This window comes from Hetaerina americana, unplaced genomic scaffold, assembly GCF_022747635.1.
Source record: "Hetaerina americana unplaced genomic scaffold, ioHetAmer1.1.p SCAF_19, whole genome shotgun sequence".
NCBI classification, from domain to species: Eukaryota; Metazoa; Arthropoda; class Insecta; order Odonata; family Calopterygidae; genus Hetaerina; species Hetaerina americana.
The window spans coordinates 2,019,934-2,039,774 of record NW_027286752.1 but is presented as its reverse complement, the minus strand read 5'-3'; the positions used below and the strand labels follow the sequence as shown (position 1 = coordinate 2,039,774).

At 36.0% G+C, this 19,841-nt stretch overlaps 1 protein-coding gene across 1 annotated transcript in view; it reads right to left on the bottom strand.

The window, feature by feature from the left end:
• The window catches only part of botv (exostosin like glycosyltransferase 3), a 52,589-nt gene that overhangs the window by 8,337 nt on the left and 24,411 nt on the right, over positions 1–19,841 (bottom strand). The window contains exons 11-18 of the mRNA XM_071584460.1: positions 17,138–17,261; positions 13,925–14,041; positions 10,480–10,573; positions 9,669–9,799; positions 5,608–5,733; positions 3,281–3,408; positions 2,082–2,206; positions 1,536–1,684 (exon numbers count right to left, since the gene is read on the bottom strand). Coding sequence (XP_071440561.1) covers positions 1,536–1,684; positions 2,082–2,206; positions 3,281–3,408; positions 5,608–5,733; positions 9,669–9,799; positions 10,480–10,573; positions 13,925–14,041; positions 17,138–17,261 — 994 coding nt within the window. The remainder of the gene's footprint in view (positions 1–1,535; positions 1,685–2,081; positions 2,207–3,280; positions 3,409–5,607; positions 5,734–9,668; positions 9,800–10,479; positions 10,574–13,924; positions 14,042–17,137; positions 17,262–19,841) is intronic.

Here is a 19,841-nt window from a genome sequence, read left to right as displayed (position 1 = left end):
AAGAGACCGTGTTGACGTCGCAAAAGACATGATTTGCGAGGCTGAATCCGATCCCACATTCATCAAAAGGATCATTACTGGAGACGAGACGTGGGTTTATGAGTACGACACGCAATCCAGACATCAGGCAAGTGAATGGCGTTCACCAAATGAGCCGAGACCAAAAAAACCACGTCGTTTTCAGTCAAAAAAGAAGGCAATGCTGACGGTTTTCATGGATTACAACGGTGTAGTGCATCATGAATTTTTGCCAGAAGGCCAGACAGTAAACAAAGAGTATTATTTGGGCGTTATGAGACGTTTGCGTGAAGCAATTCGCCGAAAGAGACCAGAAATGTGGGCAGAAAACTCGTGGATTTTGCACCATGATAACGCACCATCGCACAGTGCTATCATTATTCGTAATTTTTTGACGAAAAATGCAACAAATACCATCCAACAGCCACCGAATTCACCTGATTGGGCTCCCTGTGACTTCTTTCTGTTCAATCGAGTTAAAAAACCATTACGGGGAACGCGTTTTAGCAGCCGAGAGGAAGTAATGGAAAAATCGCAGGAAGCACTGATGGACATACCGAAAACCGACCGTAACTTTTGCAAATGTCAAGTTATGACACTAAGATTTAAAGGGAATATCAACAACAGATGTACCAATTTAACAAAAAAAACAGAACTCAAATCGGAACGATGGGAGCGCCACACGGTGGTTATTCCGGGAACTTTTTGATCAAGGTAGTAGAATATTATTGGTAGAGGTAAAATCTGAACCTTGGTCATTTTTCCGGTCTACATTCCACCAGGCAATCACGGAGAGGAAGAAGTCAACAGGGCACACGGCATTGGAGGAAATCATTAGGAAGAGTAGCTGGGAGAAAAAATTGATACTGATGGGGGACTGGAATGCATTGCTGGACGAAGGGAGAGATAGGAATGATGCGGGGGACAAGGAACAAATGATGACTGGGTGAGGAAAGCAATAGAGTTCTAAGGTGACATGGTTTAATAATAATGAACCCTTTTTTCCTTGGTTTAAACACCTTGTAGAAAGAGAATAACATGAGATGCATATTTAACTGAAAGATAGAAAGGAATCGTAATCAAATAAGGCTGTCAGGATATATAACCTTCCATCAGAACTACTTAAGGTTCTCTTCCCAGGACTGATTTTTTTAAGGATTTCAAGAATTTTAGGACAGCAGGCCACAATGCTGAAATTTCAAAACTCAAAAGTTTGCAAATACATCACAAAGATAAAACCCAGAATCAAAGCCAGACCTTCACGTCAGTAGCCAAGCACTCTACCCATTATATTACCCTGGCCCCTGACCACTCAAAATCTAAACTGGGCACCTTTCCATAACTAGGTCATTTTTTTATGCATTGTAAAACTTTCAAAAATGTCCGACAACTTTACCAGGGTGCACAGGATGTTCCAAGCCAGCATACTCTCTCGTTGTAATTCCATTGTAGGACCACGTAAGATTTACAATCACCAAAATTTGTCAAAAATGGAGTTAACTACTGAAACAACTTACCTTAACAGGAGGTTTTCTAGTAACATGGGAAACAAGGAAGTTCATGGCAATGTCCTCACAATTCATGTATTCGTCCACTTTGTCTCGAATTGCCTGAGGCATGCCATAACTGTACAGGTACGCGAAGTATTTGTGAAAAAAGGCTGCCCCTAAGCAAGAAGAAAACCAAAAATAATATTAGAAAGGACTGAAATAGAAAATACAGGCACTTTTAACACAGTTACATTTAGGTTTAAATAATTCTGTTGTCATATTAAATATTGAAGCAATTATATGGTCATTAACACTTTTATTAGGTATTATCAAGCTACCAAGTAATACTGAGGCAATGATAAATATTAAATTACACTCGTAGATAAAATACAGCATTTTAAAAAGTTCACCAAAAGTAATATTCATGTGCTTTTTAAAATGCCACAAAATTCTCTTATTACACAATGGAGTTTTGTTGCAAATGCCGGCAATCCTGCCTAGTAGTCTCCTCAACAGACAAATTAATAATTACACAACTGTCATTATGTTTTCCAACATGTTTACCGTACTTACCTGTAAGTACCATTGATAATTCACAAGAATAATTTGAATTATACAGCCATCCACCATATTTTAAATCCCATGCATGAAATCTTCCAGGAAATCCAACAACTCTGTCCCTTTGCTCTCTCCATACCCTGTGCAAATTGGAAAAAATATTATAAAAAATCACATATCAAAGGATGTGCTCATGGCTTTCATTAAATCAATGAAATTAGTAGTCACTTTTGACGATACAGTAACATTTTTACTTTTTAAGAAGGCTGGGTTGGTTCAGTTTTTCAGTTCCCAGTTCCATCAGTTCTTGAGAGAAGAACTAGATTGGAATCTTAAAGTGTATCAGCCCGTCTTAAAGAATGTGCTCAGAAACAATGAGGCAGCTACATGAAAATTACTAAGTGTTTGCACTCCCATAGCTCCCTAACAAAGGGGTTTCCCAAGCATATGTTCATATGAGAAAAAAATGTTCACATTTTAATTGATAAATGATTCTGAGGGTTATCAGCCAAAGCATGTTCTTAACTCTGATGAGACGGTGCTCATCGCGAAGAAGATGCTGAGGCAAACTAACATTTGGGCACATAACAGTAGAAGAGAATGCATTGCCAGACCACAAGGCAATGTAAGGCAATCTCACGCTGCTATTTTGCACAAATATGAGTGGTGATTTGAAAACCAAACCCTTAGCTTGTTGACCATTCCGAAACTCCACGAGCCTTCAGGGAGGCTTAGAACAGCAGGCTAAATGTGATGTGGAGGTCGTGGGAAACTTTTGCATCCTACCACGGATACAAGGCATCACCCTAATATGTAAGGCAGTGGCAATGGGTGCCATAAATTTATTTAACGATCATCCTGAGTCACATTATTACCAAATTTTGAAACATCGGTGAAAATTAATGTCTCTAGACAATTTTCTAGTAAAAAGGAATTAAGTACATATCATACATGGTTAACAATTTATTAAGATTCTTTTTTGCTTTTACAAATCGAGTTCGCATTCCCAGTTGCTCCATTCCACTATAGAAGAAAAATTGGACGTGATTCACGATCCTAAATATTGCATGCATTATCACATTTTACATTAATTTATAACCAAAAAGTTGTTTCACTAAATTAGTGCTCATAAAGCCCTAGGCTGTACCAAAAGAGAGAATAAAAAGTTTGTCAGGACATTAACCAATTAGTCCTAAGCACCAAAAGTAACTCACCGAAATCCGAACATGATCTCATCATGTCGAAGATGTGCATCATCATCCACAGACAGTATGGCCTCAGTTTCAATGGCATCAAATGGAAGGAATCGATTATTGAGACTATTCCGACTGGCTTTGACAACCTGAAAAATATTATTTGCAAATATAGAGGGCAGCCACTAAAGAGATAACTAACTGCATTAATGATCAATTAAAAATGAAAACGAAGGAATAAGAGTCATATGCACATTACATGAACCATTTCTGAGTTGAACAACTATTATAGCAGAGTACAATTGGATATTTTTAGAGTGTGGATGGCTATGATCTACGTACATATGCCAGGGATGAAAATCACAATAAGGCCAACAGTCACAACATCACAATCATACTCCACACCTGTGTTGAATTAACGTGCATATTCTCTGAAATGTTTTCTAACAAACTAGAAAAATAAAAATAGGCTATAAATAATTATAGAATAGAAATAACTGTAGGATATAAATAAAAATAAAGGACATATGAAATATAAACATTAATATAATTAGATATAAACAAAAATGTCTGGTCCATTTCAAAGAATGTTTTGGAATTATACCATCTAATGGAAATTATGAAGTGTACTTGATGAAATGTTTGTTTTGTCAATGCTCTGAGGGTTTATGAGGATATGCTAATTTGAGAAAAATATACAAAATCACATCCTCCATTACATCAAGAAGTTACCCATCTTCCTCCTGAATCACCCTGTATGCCACATCATGTCCCTGTTACATCACGCTGAATTGTGCGTTAATATTTCTGGGGGGTAATTTGAACAATTAAGGTAACTTAGCTTTGCCAATTTCTCCTTAAATAAATATATCATTTACTTACAAAAGTCATGGTCAATGCTATTCTTAAAAGACATTGTAACTAGATTCTCTATTATGTAAATAAAATGACCCTGAGTCCTATGAGTATGCTGAGGAATATAGTTCCTATTGGAAAATTGTCCAAATTCCCTTTGAAAACCCAATTGTACTCCCTTCTTAACAAAACTGATCAAGAATTGTTTACGATTGGGGATATAATCATAAAATTAATGTTAAAGAATATCATAGAAATGACAATATTTTTGTTTTAGACATTTATTTTAGCAGGCTTCACAGAAAATGACAATAATATTTATACCAGGTAAGATATATAACAGGTAAGTTCCAACCCAATATTAAATTTACCTAAAAAACGGCCTTTACGGCACAGGAAATTTAAATGAAATGAAATTATCAGTTAAAAACAAATCATATTTTGCTATACCATTTGGAAAGCGTCACCATACGTAGAAAACATTAATGTACAATGAATCAGGGACATAAAAGGATTGATATCAAAATAAATATGATTGAATTTTGTTTAGCAAGTATAATAATTTATTTAGTAAGAACCTTGGATAAAATATTCTTTTCTGAACAAAAAACACAAAACACATCATTAGTCAACCACACAATCATATGAAATTCCTTTATTTATTTGGCAATAATAAAACATAATGATTGTTTTGGTGAATTATAATGCCTACTTAAAATGCATAAAAGACAAAACCTAGCCAGGGTTGCTTTTTATTCCCAAAAAGAGTAAGTCACTATATTTTATCAAACTCTTTACATCAGTCTTAATCACCAAGATAAAATTGATAAGAACTATTGCTTTACATTAAATAATTTAGGCATGGCACCTTTTAAAAGTATTTTTAGACAATTAGGGCGATATTTTATTTTTATCGCCTGACGTTTCATCCTGATGGATAAAGTCATCAGTAATTTCTTCAGTGTAAAAATATGGGACAAAAATTTCAATATTTTACCCATGTGGCAAGTAGTATGCAAGATATGGCATATTCAAATGAGGATTGGAGCGATAAACACAAATATTAAATTCCAGATTCTATTACAACCAGAAGACCAGGTGTAATGCATCATGATGAAAATCATGATGCTTGGTATTTTGGTCAGTTTAATTCCATAAGATTTAACATATAGCTGTCATTTTCCATAAGCTTTTTCCGAAGTGATTCCGGCATTTAAGACAATCAAAATTCACTTGTTTCAGCCATTGAACAAAACTCATTCATTATAAAGAATCATTACTAGTCAAGAACCACTTTACGCTAATATTATTAGAGATTGGAAAAAATCTCAAAGGACTCAGTTTTTAGAGAGAGAAATGTGCCAAGTGGAATTAACTTGGAAGCAACTACAGAGATTTCCACCGTGAAAACATGATAAAAATTTTATTCAGAATACTGAAATGGGTACATGCTGCTTATAATTTTTAATAGGAGTAATAATATAGTGACTTACATGTATTGGCACACCTATATCTGGCCACCGTAAATCTTCCAACGGTGGCTTTGGAGAGTTCCACACCACAACTACTTTATTAAGGTAAGGAAGTCCATAGAGGCGACTAAGGGAATTAATAAGTACCTGGAAAATTCAAATTTACAGAGATAAAATTTTCTCTCCGTCACTAAAAATCCAACCCCTTCCTCCACAACTTATACAAGGAGCGGCAACAAAACTTCTTTTCTCACAAGGCAAATTGAATTGAAAAATGGAAGTTATGTTGCCGCACCCTATACTTCCCCTCAATTAACATTAAAATTTCCATAAAACATTACGATAATAGTAATTTTATCATCTAAAATACACTATCAAAATATGTTTCCTGCCATACATGTAGAACGACATATATGAAAGATGGTGGGTGTCATACCATTCACAGCATGTGATGAATGAGAGTGTGATCATATTAATATTAAATCTCATTATTTGAGAGTAATGCAATACATCATTAGTAGCTATTTCTACAAAATATGCATAAAATTTTATTGAATGTAAGTGTTATCCAAAAACAAAGTTAATTATAAGTTGCCATTCACTTATGGTTTGACAGAGCATAGTAGTGCATAAGGTATTAAGGAGTAACTTTATATTAAACATGGCATATAAACAGGCAGGAAAAACTTTACCACAATTAAAATAATAAGTAGATAAAATAAGAGTGTGCAATGAGTTAATTCTCCCTAATATAGACAATATATCACCCATTACAAATGCACAATAAGGGTCATTTAAAACATCTAACCAGGAATCTATTAACATTTGTCAGGAATTACCTTGTGGTACCAGTAGTGACAACATTAATGGAATATTAATGTTAAAACTAGAGATGTCATGTCACTGAAAATAATGAGTGAAAAATTAATACTCATTTCTTTCATGTTTAGATGATGATGTTCAACGTCAAAACCTGGGTTGTGTTTAAAATAAAGTGTGTGGAATTACAAAGTCAATAATTTCAATTCATTTCAAAATGTTGTGTAAATTCTATAAACTTACATGCAAAAAAAAAACAAATTTTACAACAGCAAAATTGACAAAATTAACAGACAAGTATCCGCAGTTTGTTGGTGATAATAAGTGGTTTGCTCATGAGTTTTTTGGATGAATCGGTAACAATTTAAGAGGATTCTTCAACAAACAAAATTAGATCAAATTACTTAAATGGGGCCTAATCCAAGTATGACTCAAATTAGTTAAACCTCAAAAATAGTGATGTTTCAATGCCATAAAAAAAGCCTCATTACTTCATTGATATTCCCTAGGTTATTTTGGCTAAGGAAAATCTATGCCCACACAGAAGTTGGAATTGATAGAATCATCTGAAAAGATGAATCAACACCGAACACATCTGGGGTTTTATTTACTGAAAAAGGTATTTTGCTCAATCAACAAATATGCAAACATACTTATCATTCATGGTTATTGGGCATCAAGGTGATTTACATACTTTATGGTTCCAAGTCAAAAGTGTTTAGAAATGTGCACAGACAGTTACAAGAGACTGGGCCATTCTGAATGGCATCAAGATGCAGGAAGACTCTTCAGGAAGGTATTATTCCATTGATACAGCTTTCCCTTCAATGACCACTGAGGTTTTCTGCATGCCTATCAATGAGTATTATTTTTTGTTTAGATGTGACTTTCTGTGACTACTCATTAAAAAACTAAAAAATTAATATTTTATCAATACCACAAGCTCAATTGATGCCCTAGCATGTGCTTTCCTGACAAATTTTGTTAGATTCCTAACCAAAATTCATGAAATGGCTTCCTGAAATCTTGGCTTGCCTTGTGTGCCAAGTGATATTGCTCATATTGTGCAGAAAGTTGTGTTGACACAATAAAATGCATTCTAAAATCCAATTCTTCCAGCCTCTCTACCCTAATGTAGATGATATATGAGGGGAAGGTGAAAAGTTCTTGGCCTGCTACAGAGATGACGTTCCAATAGGTGAAAATTTATGATTCCTGCCTGGGTGCAGGTGTCATTAGTTTGTAAAAAAAGTTTAAACTTTTTCTCTCAATTAGTTCGTTTATACATATTGTTGTAGTAGATGCCTTTCGTGTTTTTTGTTAAAATGGAACAACTTCAATTTCATGCAGTCATAAAATTCTTCGTTTTCGATGGATTAACCCAAAAGGAAATTCATCCAAAGTTCACAGAAATATATGAGGACTCGGCTCTTTCAATGTCAATCGTTAAAAAGTGGGCAGCTGAATTTAAATGTGGTCGACACCTCTAAAAGATGACCCATGTAACGGACAGCCAAAAACCACAAGCACACCGAAAACCTTCAAATAGGTTCACAATATCGTGTTGGATGATAGACGAGTGAAGGTTAGTCAGATAGCTAAGGCCATGGTGATATCAGAAGAAAGTGTGGGAAACATCTTGCACAAAGAATTAGGGATGCAAAAGCTATGTGCAAAGTGGGTGCCCCATTTGCTGAAACCCGATCAAAAGTAAATGCGCAAACGATGCAGCAATGTTTGGACTGATTCAAGAGGGGAACCGACCAATTTCCTGCAGCGATTTGTCACCATGGATGAGACATGGGTCCACCACTACACACCAGAAACAAAACAGCAGTTGATGCAGTGGGTGGAAGCCGATGGTTCAGCGCCAAGAAAGCAAAGTTGATTGCAATTGCTGGAAAGGTCATGGCCAGGGTATTTTGAGATGCAAAAGGAGTCCTGTAGATTGATTACCTTGAAAAAGGCAGAAAAATTACAGGCGAATATTACTCCAACCATCTTGACCAGCTGGATGCCAAAATATGCAAGATTAGGCCAGGCTTGACGAAGAAAAAAATCATCTTTCACCAGGACAACCTGCTGTCACCTGCTCAAAAAGGTGTGTTGGAGATGGGAAAACTATGGGATTTGGGGTACGATTTTCTCGGCCATCCTTCCTATTCTCCTGATTTAGCACCCACAAACTTCCATCTGTTCCCAAACTTGGAGAAATTTGTTTCTGGAAAGCACTTTGCATCCAATGAAGAAGTTGAGAGGGCCATAGATGGATATTTTCACCGCCTTCCAGACTCACTTCCGGAAAGGCGTACTGATGTTGGAGAATTGCGGGACCAAGAGTGCTGAAGTCAAGGGAGACTATATAGAAAAATAAAATAATTTTTTAACTGAAAATAGCAGTCTTTCACTTGGACCTTTTCACTTAGTTCACTTTGCCTTTCACTTAGAGAACTTTTCACCTTACCCTCGTATTTGGTTGTGTCATCCCAAGACTTGAGATGCATACATTTATAGAAGTAATGAAATATTCCTTAAAAATAAATAAAGACTATTGCTTTAACCATCAGTGGAAATGAAACTGAATGTACAACAGCAATGGTAAAATATTTTTCATACATTTGAAATTACAATGTCAATAACTGTCTCTGTCAATAACTAGCATTTTACGAAAAAAGAAACAACTAGTGATTTCAGAAATATTCAAAGAACTGAGGGAGATACCAAGACATTAACTTTAGCGGAGTCATCTGTTAATGTGCATTAAAATTCAACAATTCCATTATGTGAAAATCATTTGCCTTGGGTGCCATCTTGAAACTAGTGAATCACAGAAAAAAGTAACAATTTATAAAAAACATTCATGTTTCCCAAAATGAATACAGTTATATCATCCATCTCAAAGGCTCTTTGCAACATTTAAACACCTTTATGAAAAGTACGGAATGTGTTTGATGATGTATTTGCCCCACTGTAACCCCCTACAAGGATTTATCAGCATATGTTTATAAAAGAAATAATGTTCACAATCACATAAGCTATTACCTCCAGTAGTATTGCACCCACCTGGTGGGAACACCCAGCGTGTGCTCATGAATGTGCTCGCCATATGCACAAGCACATAGTTGCGGATAACAAAAGCAATATTTTTGATTAATGATTTCATAAAAAAGGAACAAACAATTTTACTATAGTAAATGCAAAAAAGAACTGATACACATGCAATGTCAGGTGGATCCTCATGGTAAAACAATGCAACTGCTCACCTGTTCTCTTTCATAAGTTAACATCACAATGGTAAACTGCTCTCGTGGTACATTGCCCCCTAGGCTCTCACAAAATTCCTTGCCAGCTCCCCCAGCACCACGACCAATTGGTCTGAACCCAAGACCAGATCCTGGAGACCAAAAACATTAGAAAATAACAATTCTTCAAAACAATATTGAAAAAAGATGTTTTCAACATAAAAATTCCACATAAAGTTATGTATGTAGACAACTATCACCACCTCCGTGACTTTCATGCTGGCATAGACCAAGACTTTCGTATCAGCTAAGATTAAATCTTTTGTACCTCAATGCTTCCTCATGTCACTACACTCGTACAATGAAAAAATTAGCGGGATTAAGTTTTTTTTCCTTTTTAATCAAGGTAAGATCAAGATTTCTCTTACAATACTGGAAACATGAAGTAATTTTTAACCTTTTTTGCAAGAATAAGCTTCAAGAAGTTTTAAGCTTTCACCATGATGTGGCATATGAATTAAGATCAATCACGATTTTTCTGTAGTTACTTGCACACTGGCCTGGTGAAGGCTCTGGTGCCTAACATTTGTTTCTGACACTGTGTAATTACAACTAAGTTAGTTTAATTAAGTATAGTTGATACTATCAATAGATATGACTACGAGTTTACTCCTATCACAGATTTCAACAAGTAATTGGCGACTATTTTAAATTCATAAAATTCTAGTCAACAAATGCTGTACACTTGATTATTGTACACACAGTCATTTTAGAAAATAGAAATTCTTGCCATCTCAATCATTAGCTGAGAATGCAATCAGTAGATACTGACCTATGAACTTAGCATCAGATGGCAGCACAATGTCAAAAGGAAGCTGGGGATAAAGTCGAAATGGATCAACCCATTCATTCCATACTTCATGCCCCTGAGAAAAAAAATATCACCATAATTAAAAAGTTTTCTTGCAAGAAAATATTTCTACCTTGAATTGAATTTTATAGCACATGTTTCACATTTCACCCGAGACAAAAGTTATTTGACAATCATTAGACATCAAACATGATTTATATGGTAAAAATGCATTTGTCACCGAAATAGAAGCCAAGAAAGAAAGAGGGTTTTACATAAATTCAGTTCCTTGGCTTTGATATCTCTACCCCTCCTATAAGGCAGAGCACACGAATACTTGTTCAAGGCCATCAAGCTTTAGTTTTCAGTCTTTTACATCAATTTCTCACAGCCATTTATCACATTACTGTGATGAGTTTACAAAGGTGTAGGTTTCTGAGATTGGGGCAATGCCTAGGTGGACAACAGGCACACACACTACCTATGTATGCATCGCCAACCTAGACATGTATAGTTTCCAAAAATAATTGATGTAAAAGTTATTGTCTTTTGCTAGTTCAATAAAAATTACAATTATTGCATCGAAGATAATAATTATAGTTTGGTGACAAAATATCTTTTTCATACTTATTGTTACCTTCTTCTCCATTATTAGCCATGAGATACTTTTGAAATGGCTCGGATTGTGAAAATCATTTCACTACCTGCCAGATGCTGTCAAAATTAAAGTCAAACCTTGAAATTAAAAAGTGGCAAAGGACTGAAAAAACAGGGTGTTCATTCAATGAAGGTTCTTAGTACATATCAGCAAAGTAAATTGCACAATTACTGGGCCAGCCCATTCATATGCGAGTGAAGCGTACGAAATGTGCTCATGCTACAAGACATAGAGCTAATTAATTGAATATGCAAGTTACACCATGAAAATAAATGCACATATTTTGATTTTATCCATTTTGTGTGCCATTAAAAATGTGCTCAATATATGCAGTCAATGCCCATGTTTTAAGTTTAACGGGTAGCTTACATATTCCCTTAACTTTATAAATGATTAATAACGATAAATACCAATTTCAACCCATTATTAGATGAGCTTGTATGTTTTTCCAAACAAAGGTACAGCAAATCCTACATTTTCCTGAGATGAATCCAGAAATTCAAGAAGGTAACCAGGAATGAAGTTTATCTTTTAGAAGGTAAAAAAAAAAAATGTTCAGTATTCCTACTGACAGAACATTAATACTGTTATTCCAAAATACACTTGGGAATAGTAATCAAATTCATCTGGGGTAAAATTAACCTTTCATTCATTTTACACTGAAATCTCATTACATCAATTACACTTCGTTCAAAATGTGTAATTCAAATATGAGATCCAAAAAAAGCATAGAACTTTACATGATTTTTAATACAAACGGATCAAAAAAAGTCTACAGTAAAATTCAAACCCATGACTTGCACAAATGCAATTTATCAAAAAAAATGCTTTTGATGCATTATGCTGTCTGAAGTCCAACTGAACGCAGAGCATGTTGGAATAAGAAGAAGCCAAAGTCATGCCAGTCATACCACTAGCCATCATTGTGATGGCACTTTATTGTACCCCTGTCTTTCTCACTCGAGCAGATTGGAAGGCCAAATGAGGGGTCAAGGTTACAGTTATATTGATACTGGGATTTCAGAGGGAGGGCTGACAATGAAAGCAGAATTGGTAGCCTCTTGAGGTATGGGAGATGAAAAGTAGAGGTTCTTAATATCCAGAGATGAAGAATAAACAATGAAAACTGTTTACAATGTCAAACTCTCACTCTTCTCTTGAACCCCTTTTGCTCCCAAGCAGAGCGGAACTAATGCCTATGTCACCTGGTGCAAACATACATTCCAGCACCATCCCCTGGTTTCACCCTGCCACGCCACCACACAAATTTTTCATTTCATGGAAATTATATTGACTGCCAAAAAAGCATTCAGTACGCAAGTAACTATTTTGCCAGTATTTTAGTACCACAGAACTCAATTTTGCCAGTGTTTTGGTGACTCCCAACAGAGGCCACGTTTCCCCCACTCCACTTGTGGCTCCATGTATATTCTGGAGTGTTACCATTTAGTGTACGGAATTTTTTGTATTGCAGTTCCCCTCATACTCTCTCCTGGGAATGCACATCAGGAACAATGCAAGGTAATAAGAGTCATGCAATGACTTTTGTCCAAAGCTAGTCTCCTGCCTTCCTCCCAAGTCCAACAATGATCATGAAAAAAGTAATTAATACTAGAACAAAGTTTTAACAGCCCACACAAGTGGTATTATGGGTAGCATTTACTGGATGCTCCAAAGGTTGAAGTCACATCACAATTACTTAATTATGGTGGGTGAGATTAATACGAATGGAAAATATATAAGGATGTGGCAAATCAAATATCCCCCCCCCCCCCATGTGAACCCCACTAATCGCCTTTCTACATGCTTAATACCCCTCTCCTCCTTCCCATCAATGCTGATAACAACCCCTCCTCTTTCCCCCATCTCCTTGCCCCTCTTACCCCTCTCTCGCCCACCCCTTCCCCCACAAGAATGGTATATAAATGGACCGCAACTTGACTCATTTTTACCTAATGATGGCGCCTAAGCATTTAAACTAGTAGAACCAAAATAAAGAACAGGGGAAAAATACATTGTGGTCTACATTTTATCTCGTACAGTTCTTTGAATTATTAATAACCTTAGTTTTATTTGCAATTATTCTCATCTCATACCTATCACACTGATTTTATTTCAGCAATTAAACTCAGCAATTTGTAACCACTTAGCTGACTAGCAAACTAAATCTTGATCATCCGCAAACCTAACAGATGGTATGAACTGACTCACTGACTTTATTTCTTATCTCCAGTTCTTCCCAAGCCTCCATTTCTTCTGCACACACCATGAAAAGCTCAGGTGATATGGGACATTTCTGTCCAATTCTATCTTACCAAAATTTCCCATCCTCTTTATCCACCTCTCACTCCTGAACTGTCAGCGACATACAGGTTGATGATAATCCTCTTATTCCTCCAATCTACTCCTACTTTCTGCAATAAATTCATTAATTCTACCCAATTTACTCTATCATATGCCTTGTTGAAATCTATAAAACAAAATAATAAACCCTGATGGTACTAATTCTAATATAATTGAATAAAGATAAAATTTATGTTCCTTTCTATAAGTGATCTCACTAAAGCTATAGCATCACGTGGGTCTCTCTCCACCCTTCAACCAAAATGAGCATCCTCTATTCAATCATCTCCCTTCCTATACATTCTCTTATTGGTGATCCTAATAATTATCTTATCTATGTGTGATATCAAACATTTCTCTGTAGTCCTCAACAATTAAATATGGCCAGTTAAATATTCAACAGTCAAAAATAATCAATCAAAATACCTGAGAGACATAAAATGTATAATTCCTCTTGAACTTTGGTGAAGGATAAGGTGGTTCAATTGGTCCAAGGCTCTCATCAGGTTCAGTCTCTGGCAGTACAGCATCCATTTTAAGTGGCTGAAACAAAATGGGATACTTATAAATATCATCTAAAAAATATATACTAAAACCTTATTTCAATTCATCTTTGAAATTTGACAAAATGATTATTCAGAATTCCACTGTAAAAACATATCAGAAAAAAGCAATATAAGCTGCATACCAAACTCACTTTTTGATACAAATATTCATATTGGAGTGAATTATAATTATTAATCACAATCTATTCATTATTCAAAAAATGTTCTATTGAAGTCAAGATCCCCAAGTCCTGAGAATGCACACCCACTAGAAAACCTGACCCATTCGGATTGAGTTCAATTTTTTAATCAGCCAAAATTTCATTACACAATGTGTCTAAGTTAAAAAGTGGCTTCTAAAATAAAATGTATGCAAATATAGATTGTAAAGAAAGATCCCAAGAAACATGGTTAGTTAACATAGTAGTTATCTTCCCTCCTTAATTTATGTTCCTCTGGAAGGTTTTTGGCCAACCATCTTAATAAAAAAGCATTCACGATATAATTCTTCTAGCACCTGTTAATTTCAAATAGCTGGATTTTTAAATACCAGTGATGACACATTTCAATGTTATTACTGCCATAAAACAAGCATTTTTCCCTGAGGAAAACCTGTTAATACCCTTGGCCCAAATGCTCATCAACTGTAGCTATGGTGGTAAACAAAATTGATACAGTTATGAGAAGATGATGCTTCTTGCAGCAAATATTGTAGTTTTTGTTTTTTTTAAATTTATGTTAATACGAAATTCTCGCACAGATTTTGCCTCAAACATAATGGAAATACTTTACAAGGAATGAATATACATTGAGCCAGGCTTGCCCTGATATTGTGTACTCAAGAAAAATCAACTTTGATAATATTAAAAAAAAATATTCTTTGTTAGTCTAAGCTAAAACAAGATGCCATTCCTTGCAATGTATTTTTCTAATTATGCCAACTCATAAAAAACTCTCCCATCAGAAAATAATAGTCTTTCTGAGAACTCCTACAAGTAATTTACCAGTTACTTAGCCACTGCTTCATAAAACACATTCTCTTCCACATTCTGCGGAAAACTAACAAGTTATGTAATGAAGTAACCAGCTATTGAGTACTCATACCATGCTATCCAAAAAGAACCCTTTTTTGTTGATTTTTGAATTCGTCAACCCACTGTAGTGCATCTGTTGCTGCCCCTGTTTGTCAGTGCTATTTAACTTTTGGGCAATTTGGTAAAATTTCTGCAACTTTTGAATGCCTCAAAGATGAGCATGAAGGAGTCTCCCTAGCAAGCAGGAAACTTGAGTTGAGGAGTGTGCTTAATTGCTTTTAAAAGTCTTTGAGATGGAATAATTCACTGTGCATTTCAGGAAGTATAAATTTAAAAAAAACTGAATTCTTTTTGTCTACAATTCACTATTTTCCACAGGACACCCTGAAATTCTATGTCCTTTCAAAATTTGCATTTTACAAGAGCTAAATGTCCAGGTCAAAATTTTGTTTTACATATGTATTGCATTGACTGCCATATTTTTTGCCATTGCTTACAGAAAAAACTTTAATTACATAAATGTATGTATCATTGCAATATCCTACTTTTAGCATTACTGTAATGAATACTAGTGCTGATGAATCTCAGAGATAGCCAGATGGCACATAATAACATGATTTGAGAAACAAGATATTTCAATCCACATTCTCCAAGGAAAGAAAGGCAGGCAGGGCTTTTCTGCGGTTACTACCACAACCATCACTGTAATTCCAGCAGCTATCCTTGAGGAATCATCTTATGAAGCAAATGGCCAGGGGCCAAGGGAAGGGGGAGGAAAGAAAGAGATGTGATGTTACCAGATCTCATCCTAGAAATTTGACTGAGGTAATATAGTTGAATAAGTCAGAGGACAATAGGCCACTTAACAAGTGCACCCAAATAAAGCACGTGTATTATCAGAAAATATTATGAACTCACCCATTTCCCTTGAATGCTATACCTCAATCACTCTAAAGTAGGTTATTCTCTTGCTAAATGCTGTGAATACATGGGCAATTTATCCTTTAAATAAACTTTTCATTTAGCAGCACCCTGTTGCATCTTAATTTGTGAATCCATTATGATATGTTTATGCCAGTTTTGTGATGTTACAAAACTTTAAAACTTGTAATTCATTGGATTATCAATATCTTTAATGTTGAAGAGACTAAAAGGGTCACCAGAACATGTGTGGATGTTAGCAACTCTCGGGCACTATATCAATCTACTCTCAAGATGCACACTTAGCCACTTCTTTCTAAATGGGCTTGGATATCATGTTGCTTGGGGATGATGGCAAAAGTCAAGTGCTATAAATTTTTATTTGCACCATAAAATAGCTCTGTGCAACCTCAGGATTACTGGCCCTTTGAACAAAGCAGCATCTTAGACATGAGAGGCAATGGCATAAGAAAATGGACATCTATTGGTTTTAGTTTTAGCATCTAGTTTTTACCCTGTTATCAACACATTTACAGATTCTCATTTTGAAAAACTTCTTTAATGTTTGCTACTATTTAATGGTGACCTTATGTTTGCAATGTTTGTTTCATATTTTAGAATTGTACATTTTGAAACAGATGCAGTATGCTATTTAATAGTTACTTATCGCTTGCGATTAGATCATGAAGTAATTGGGTTGAATTTACTCTCCTCATCAAAGCAGACACTGTCTATAAATGGGGGAAAAATTAAAAAAAATACTCAATAGACGGGGCTTGAAAATGTATATTACCCATGGTGTCATCTCAAACAGAAATAATTAATTATGAGGAATAAATGGGGAGAGTATGAAGACAATTTAGAATTCTACAGCCCGAGACATTTAAAAAGAATTGAGTATGAAACCACCCTTACAATGAAGTCATTTCTTAGGTTTACTTTAACTCTAGGACCAGAAAACAATTCACTATATTGCACATAGAGGATCTGACATACCAAGGTCTTTTTATATGCAAAGTCCCATTACCAGACATTTGATTAATTAAAATATGGATCAAGGTTTTAATTTAATTATCTTAACTCTAGAGCATTTTCCATGTACATTCCTAAGCGTAAATTATCACTTATTCCAGACGCACCACAAAAGTGCTGTTGAAAACACTGGGTGATGGTTCATCATCAACAGGTGCAGGGGGAACTCCAGCTCTGCATCGAAGTGCTGCAATTGCTGCATCAGTGACAGCTTGAACAGATGCCAGGTATCTGAGGGAGAGAGAGGGGGGGTTTATTCAAGGAATATTACTTTCATTACTTATATTTTACTTACTTGCTATTAAAACTTGAAGCAACTTTACCCACTGAAGATTTTAGCTGGACCTTAAAGCTCCTGGATTTACCTATATCCCTCAGGTTTTCCAGATGTAATGAAAACTTTCTCATCCTGACCCTGCCATTCTAGGAGTTTCGAAACAGTTGAACAAATTAACTTTTTGCCTTAAACTCAGAAATTCATTGTTTTCTCAATGTATCATTGCCCAAGAGTATATTTACTAGCGGGGTTAAAAAGATGAAGCAGAAAGTATTTGCCAATAACCATGCTGCCAGCTTTCTAAAAAAATTAATTTTCGAAGAAGAAAAATTGCAGAAATGTGTATTTTTTTTTTAAGGTAATCTACCGGTTAAGGTAGGTTTTTGGATGGACACAACTACCAAACAAACATTTTATTACTCCCAACAAAACACAAAATCCATCATCCTACTCTATATCAGGTCCCTCTTCATCTCTGAGTACTTTCTTCCTACCTTCATCCCGCCCAACATCCCTATCCTGTTCCTTCCCTTTCCTCGTTTGCCTAACATTCTCCCCTCTATTACAGTCTTCAACATCCGACTGCCGGTCAATACCCCCTTCAGCCACTTATCCTGCCTCCATAGGATTTCTCCCAACAAACCCCTCTCTTCGCCCACCATACCAAGTACTTCCTCATTTGTTTTCTTCTCTGTCCATTTTACCTTCTCCATTCTTCTCCACACCCACATTTCAAAAGCCTCCAGTCTACGTCTATCCTCCTGCTTCAATGACCACGTTTCCGCTTCGTATATAGCTACGCAATTCCTAGCGCAATTCTTCTCCTTACGTCCCTACTACTTTGACCGTGTTGGTCAAAAACACTACCGTTCTACATGCTCTAGTTTTTGCCCTCCTATTTTAATGTTAAGCTTAGCCTTTTTCTTTCTAGAAAATCGCATAACCTTTGTTTTATTAATATTGATTCTCATCCCATACCTGTCGCACTGAATTTCCAATTCAGTGAGCAATGCTTAAAGCCCCTTGGCTGACTGACAAACTAAAGCTTGGTCATCAGCAAACCTAATTGATTTTATGAATTCCCCACCCCTACCTCCAGTTCTTCCCAAGCCTCTTTAATCATTTCCTCTGCATACAGGTTGAACAGCAACGGTGATAATGGGCAACCCTGCCTTACACCTCTTCCTAACACTGCCCATCCTGACTCCCCGTTTCCCACCCGCACCTGAGCAGTCTGAGACATGTACAGGTTGCAGATTAGCCTCCTTTCCCTCCAATCTATTCCTATTTTCTGCAGAATACTCATTAGTTTTTCCCAATTCACTCTATCAAACGCTTTTTTGAAATCTATGAAACAGGCAAATACCTCCTGATTGTGTTCTATATTCCTCTCGATTAATAATCTCATTACTGCAATGGCATCATGCATACCTCTCCCCTTCCTAAACCCAAACTGATCATCCCCTAAGTAATCATTTGCCCTACTCTCTATCCTTTTGTTTATGATCCTAAGAACAACTTTAGCTGCGTGGGATATCAAACTAATTGTCCTGTAATCCTCACATGACGTGGCCTTTACCTTTTTCGGAATAGGAACTAAAACTGATCTCACAAAGTCTTCCGGCCAGATTCCCTCCTCATAAATACTACGGATCAGCCCATATAGCCTCTTCCTCCCACATTTTCCTAAACATTTTAAAAGTTCCACGGGAATGTTATCTACCCCCACGGCCTTATTTAGTTTCGTCTCCCTTAATGCCCTTTCTATCTCATTGTCTAGTATGCCTGGACCTAAGCTGTCTTCCTCTACGTCATTTTCTTTTTCAATGTCTAACTTTGTTGGTCTGAGTTCTTTACTATACAGTTCTTCTATATACTCCCTCCATCTCTCTTGGATCTTTCCTGCGTCAACTATTACCTTACCCGCCTTATCTCTAACGGTTAGCATAGCTCTTCCTTTCTTACTTCCCGATAACGATTTAACTTTGCTGTACAGCGCACCAATTTCACACTTCCTCTGCAGACTTTCCATATCCTCGCACTGCGTCTTCCACCATGCTTCCTTTGCTTTATTTGTTGACCGCCTCAATTTATTGTTCAATTCTTTGTACTTCATTTTGCCTAATTCTGTATTGACATTCTTCCATTTTCGCCGCTCATCCATCTTTGTAATCATCTCATCCGTGATCCATGGCTTCCTAGTCCTTTTAGCATTAACGGTTCCAATAGTGTCTTTTGCGGCTTTAGACAACCCTTTCTTGATACTTTCCCATTTTTCTTCGATAGTACTTAGCTATCTCGACAGTACTATCTCGATAGTACCTAAGTACTATCGGAGAAATGTGTATATATTCTAAATAATATAAACAGTTATTACAGTGATAGAATGGTGGGAGAATTGTAATAAGGTTGGGGGAGAAAAACAAGAGGCAAGTTAGACGGAATATAGGGAGGAAGGTATCATGCAGAATTGAAGAATTCTAATGCAGTGTAGAGTGTCACTTTCTGTCTTGCTAGGCTAAGCTTAAAAACAT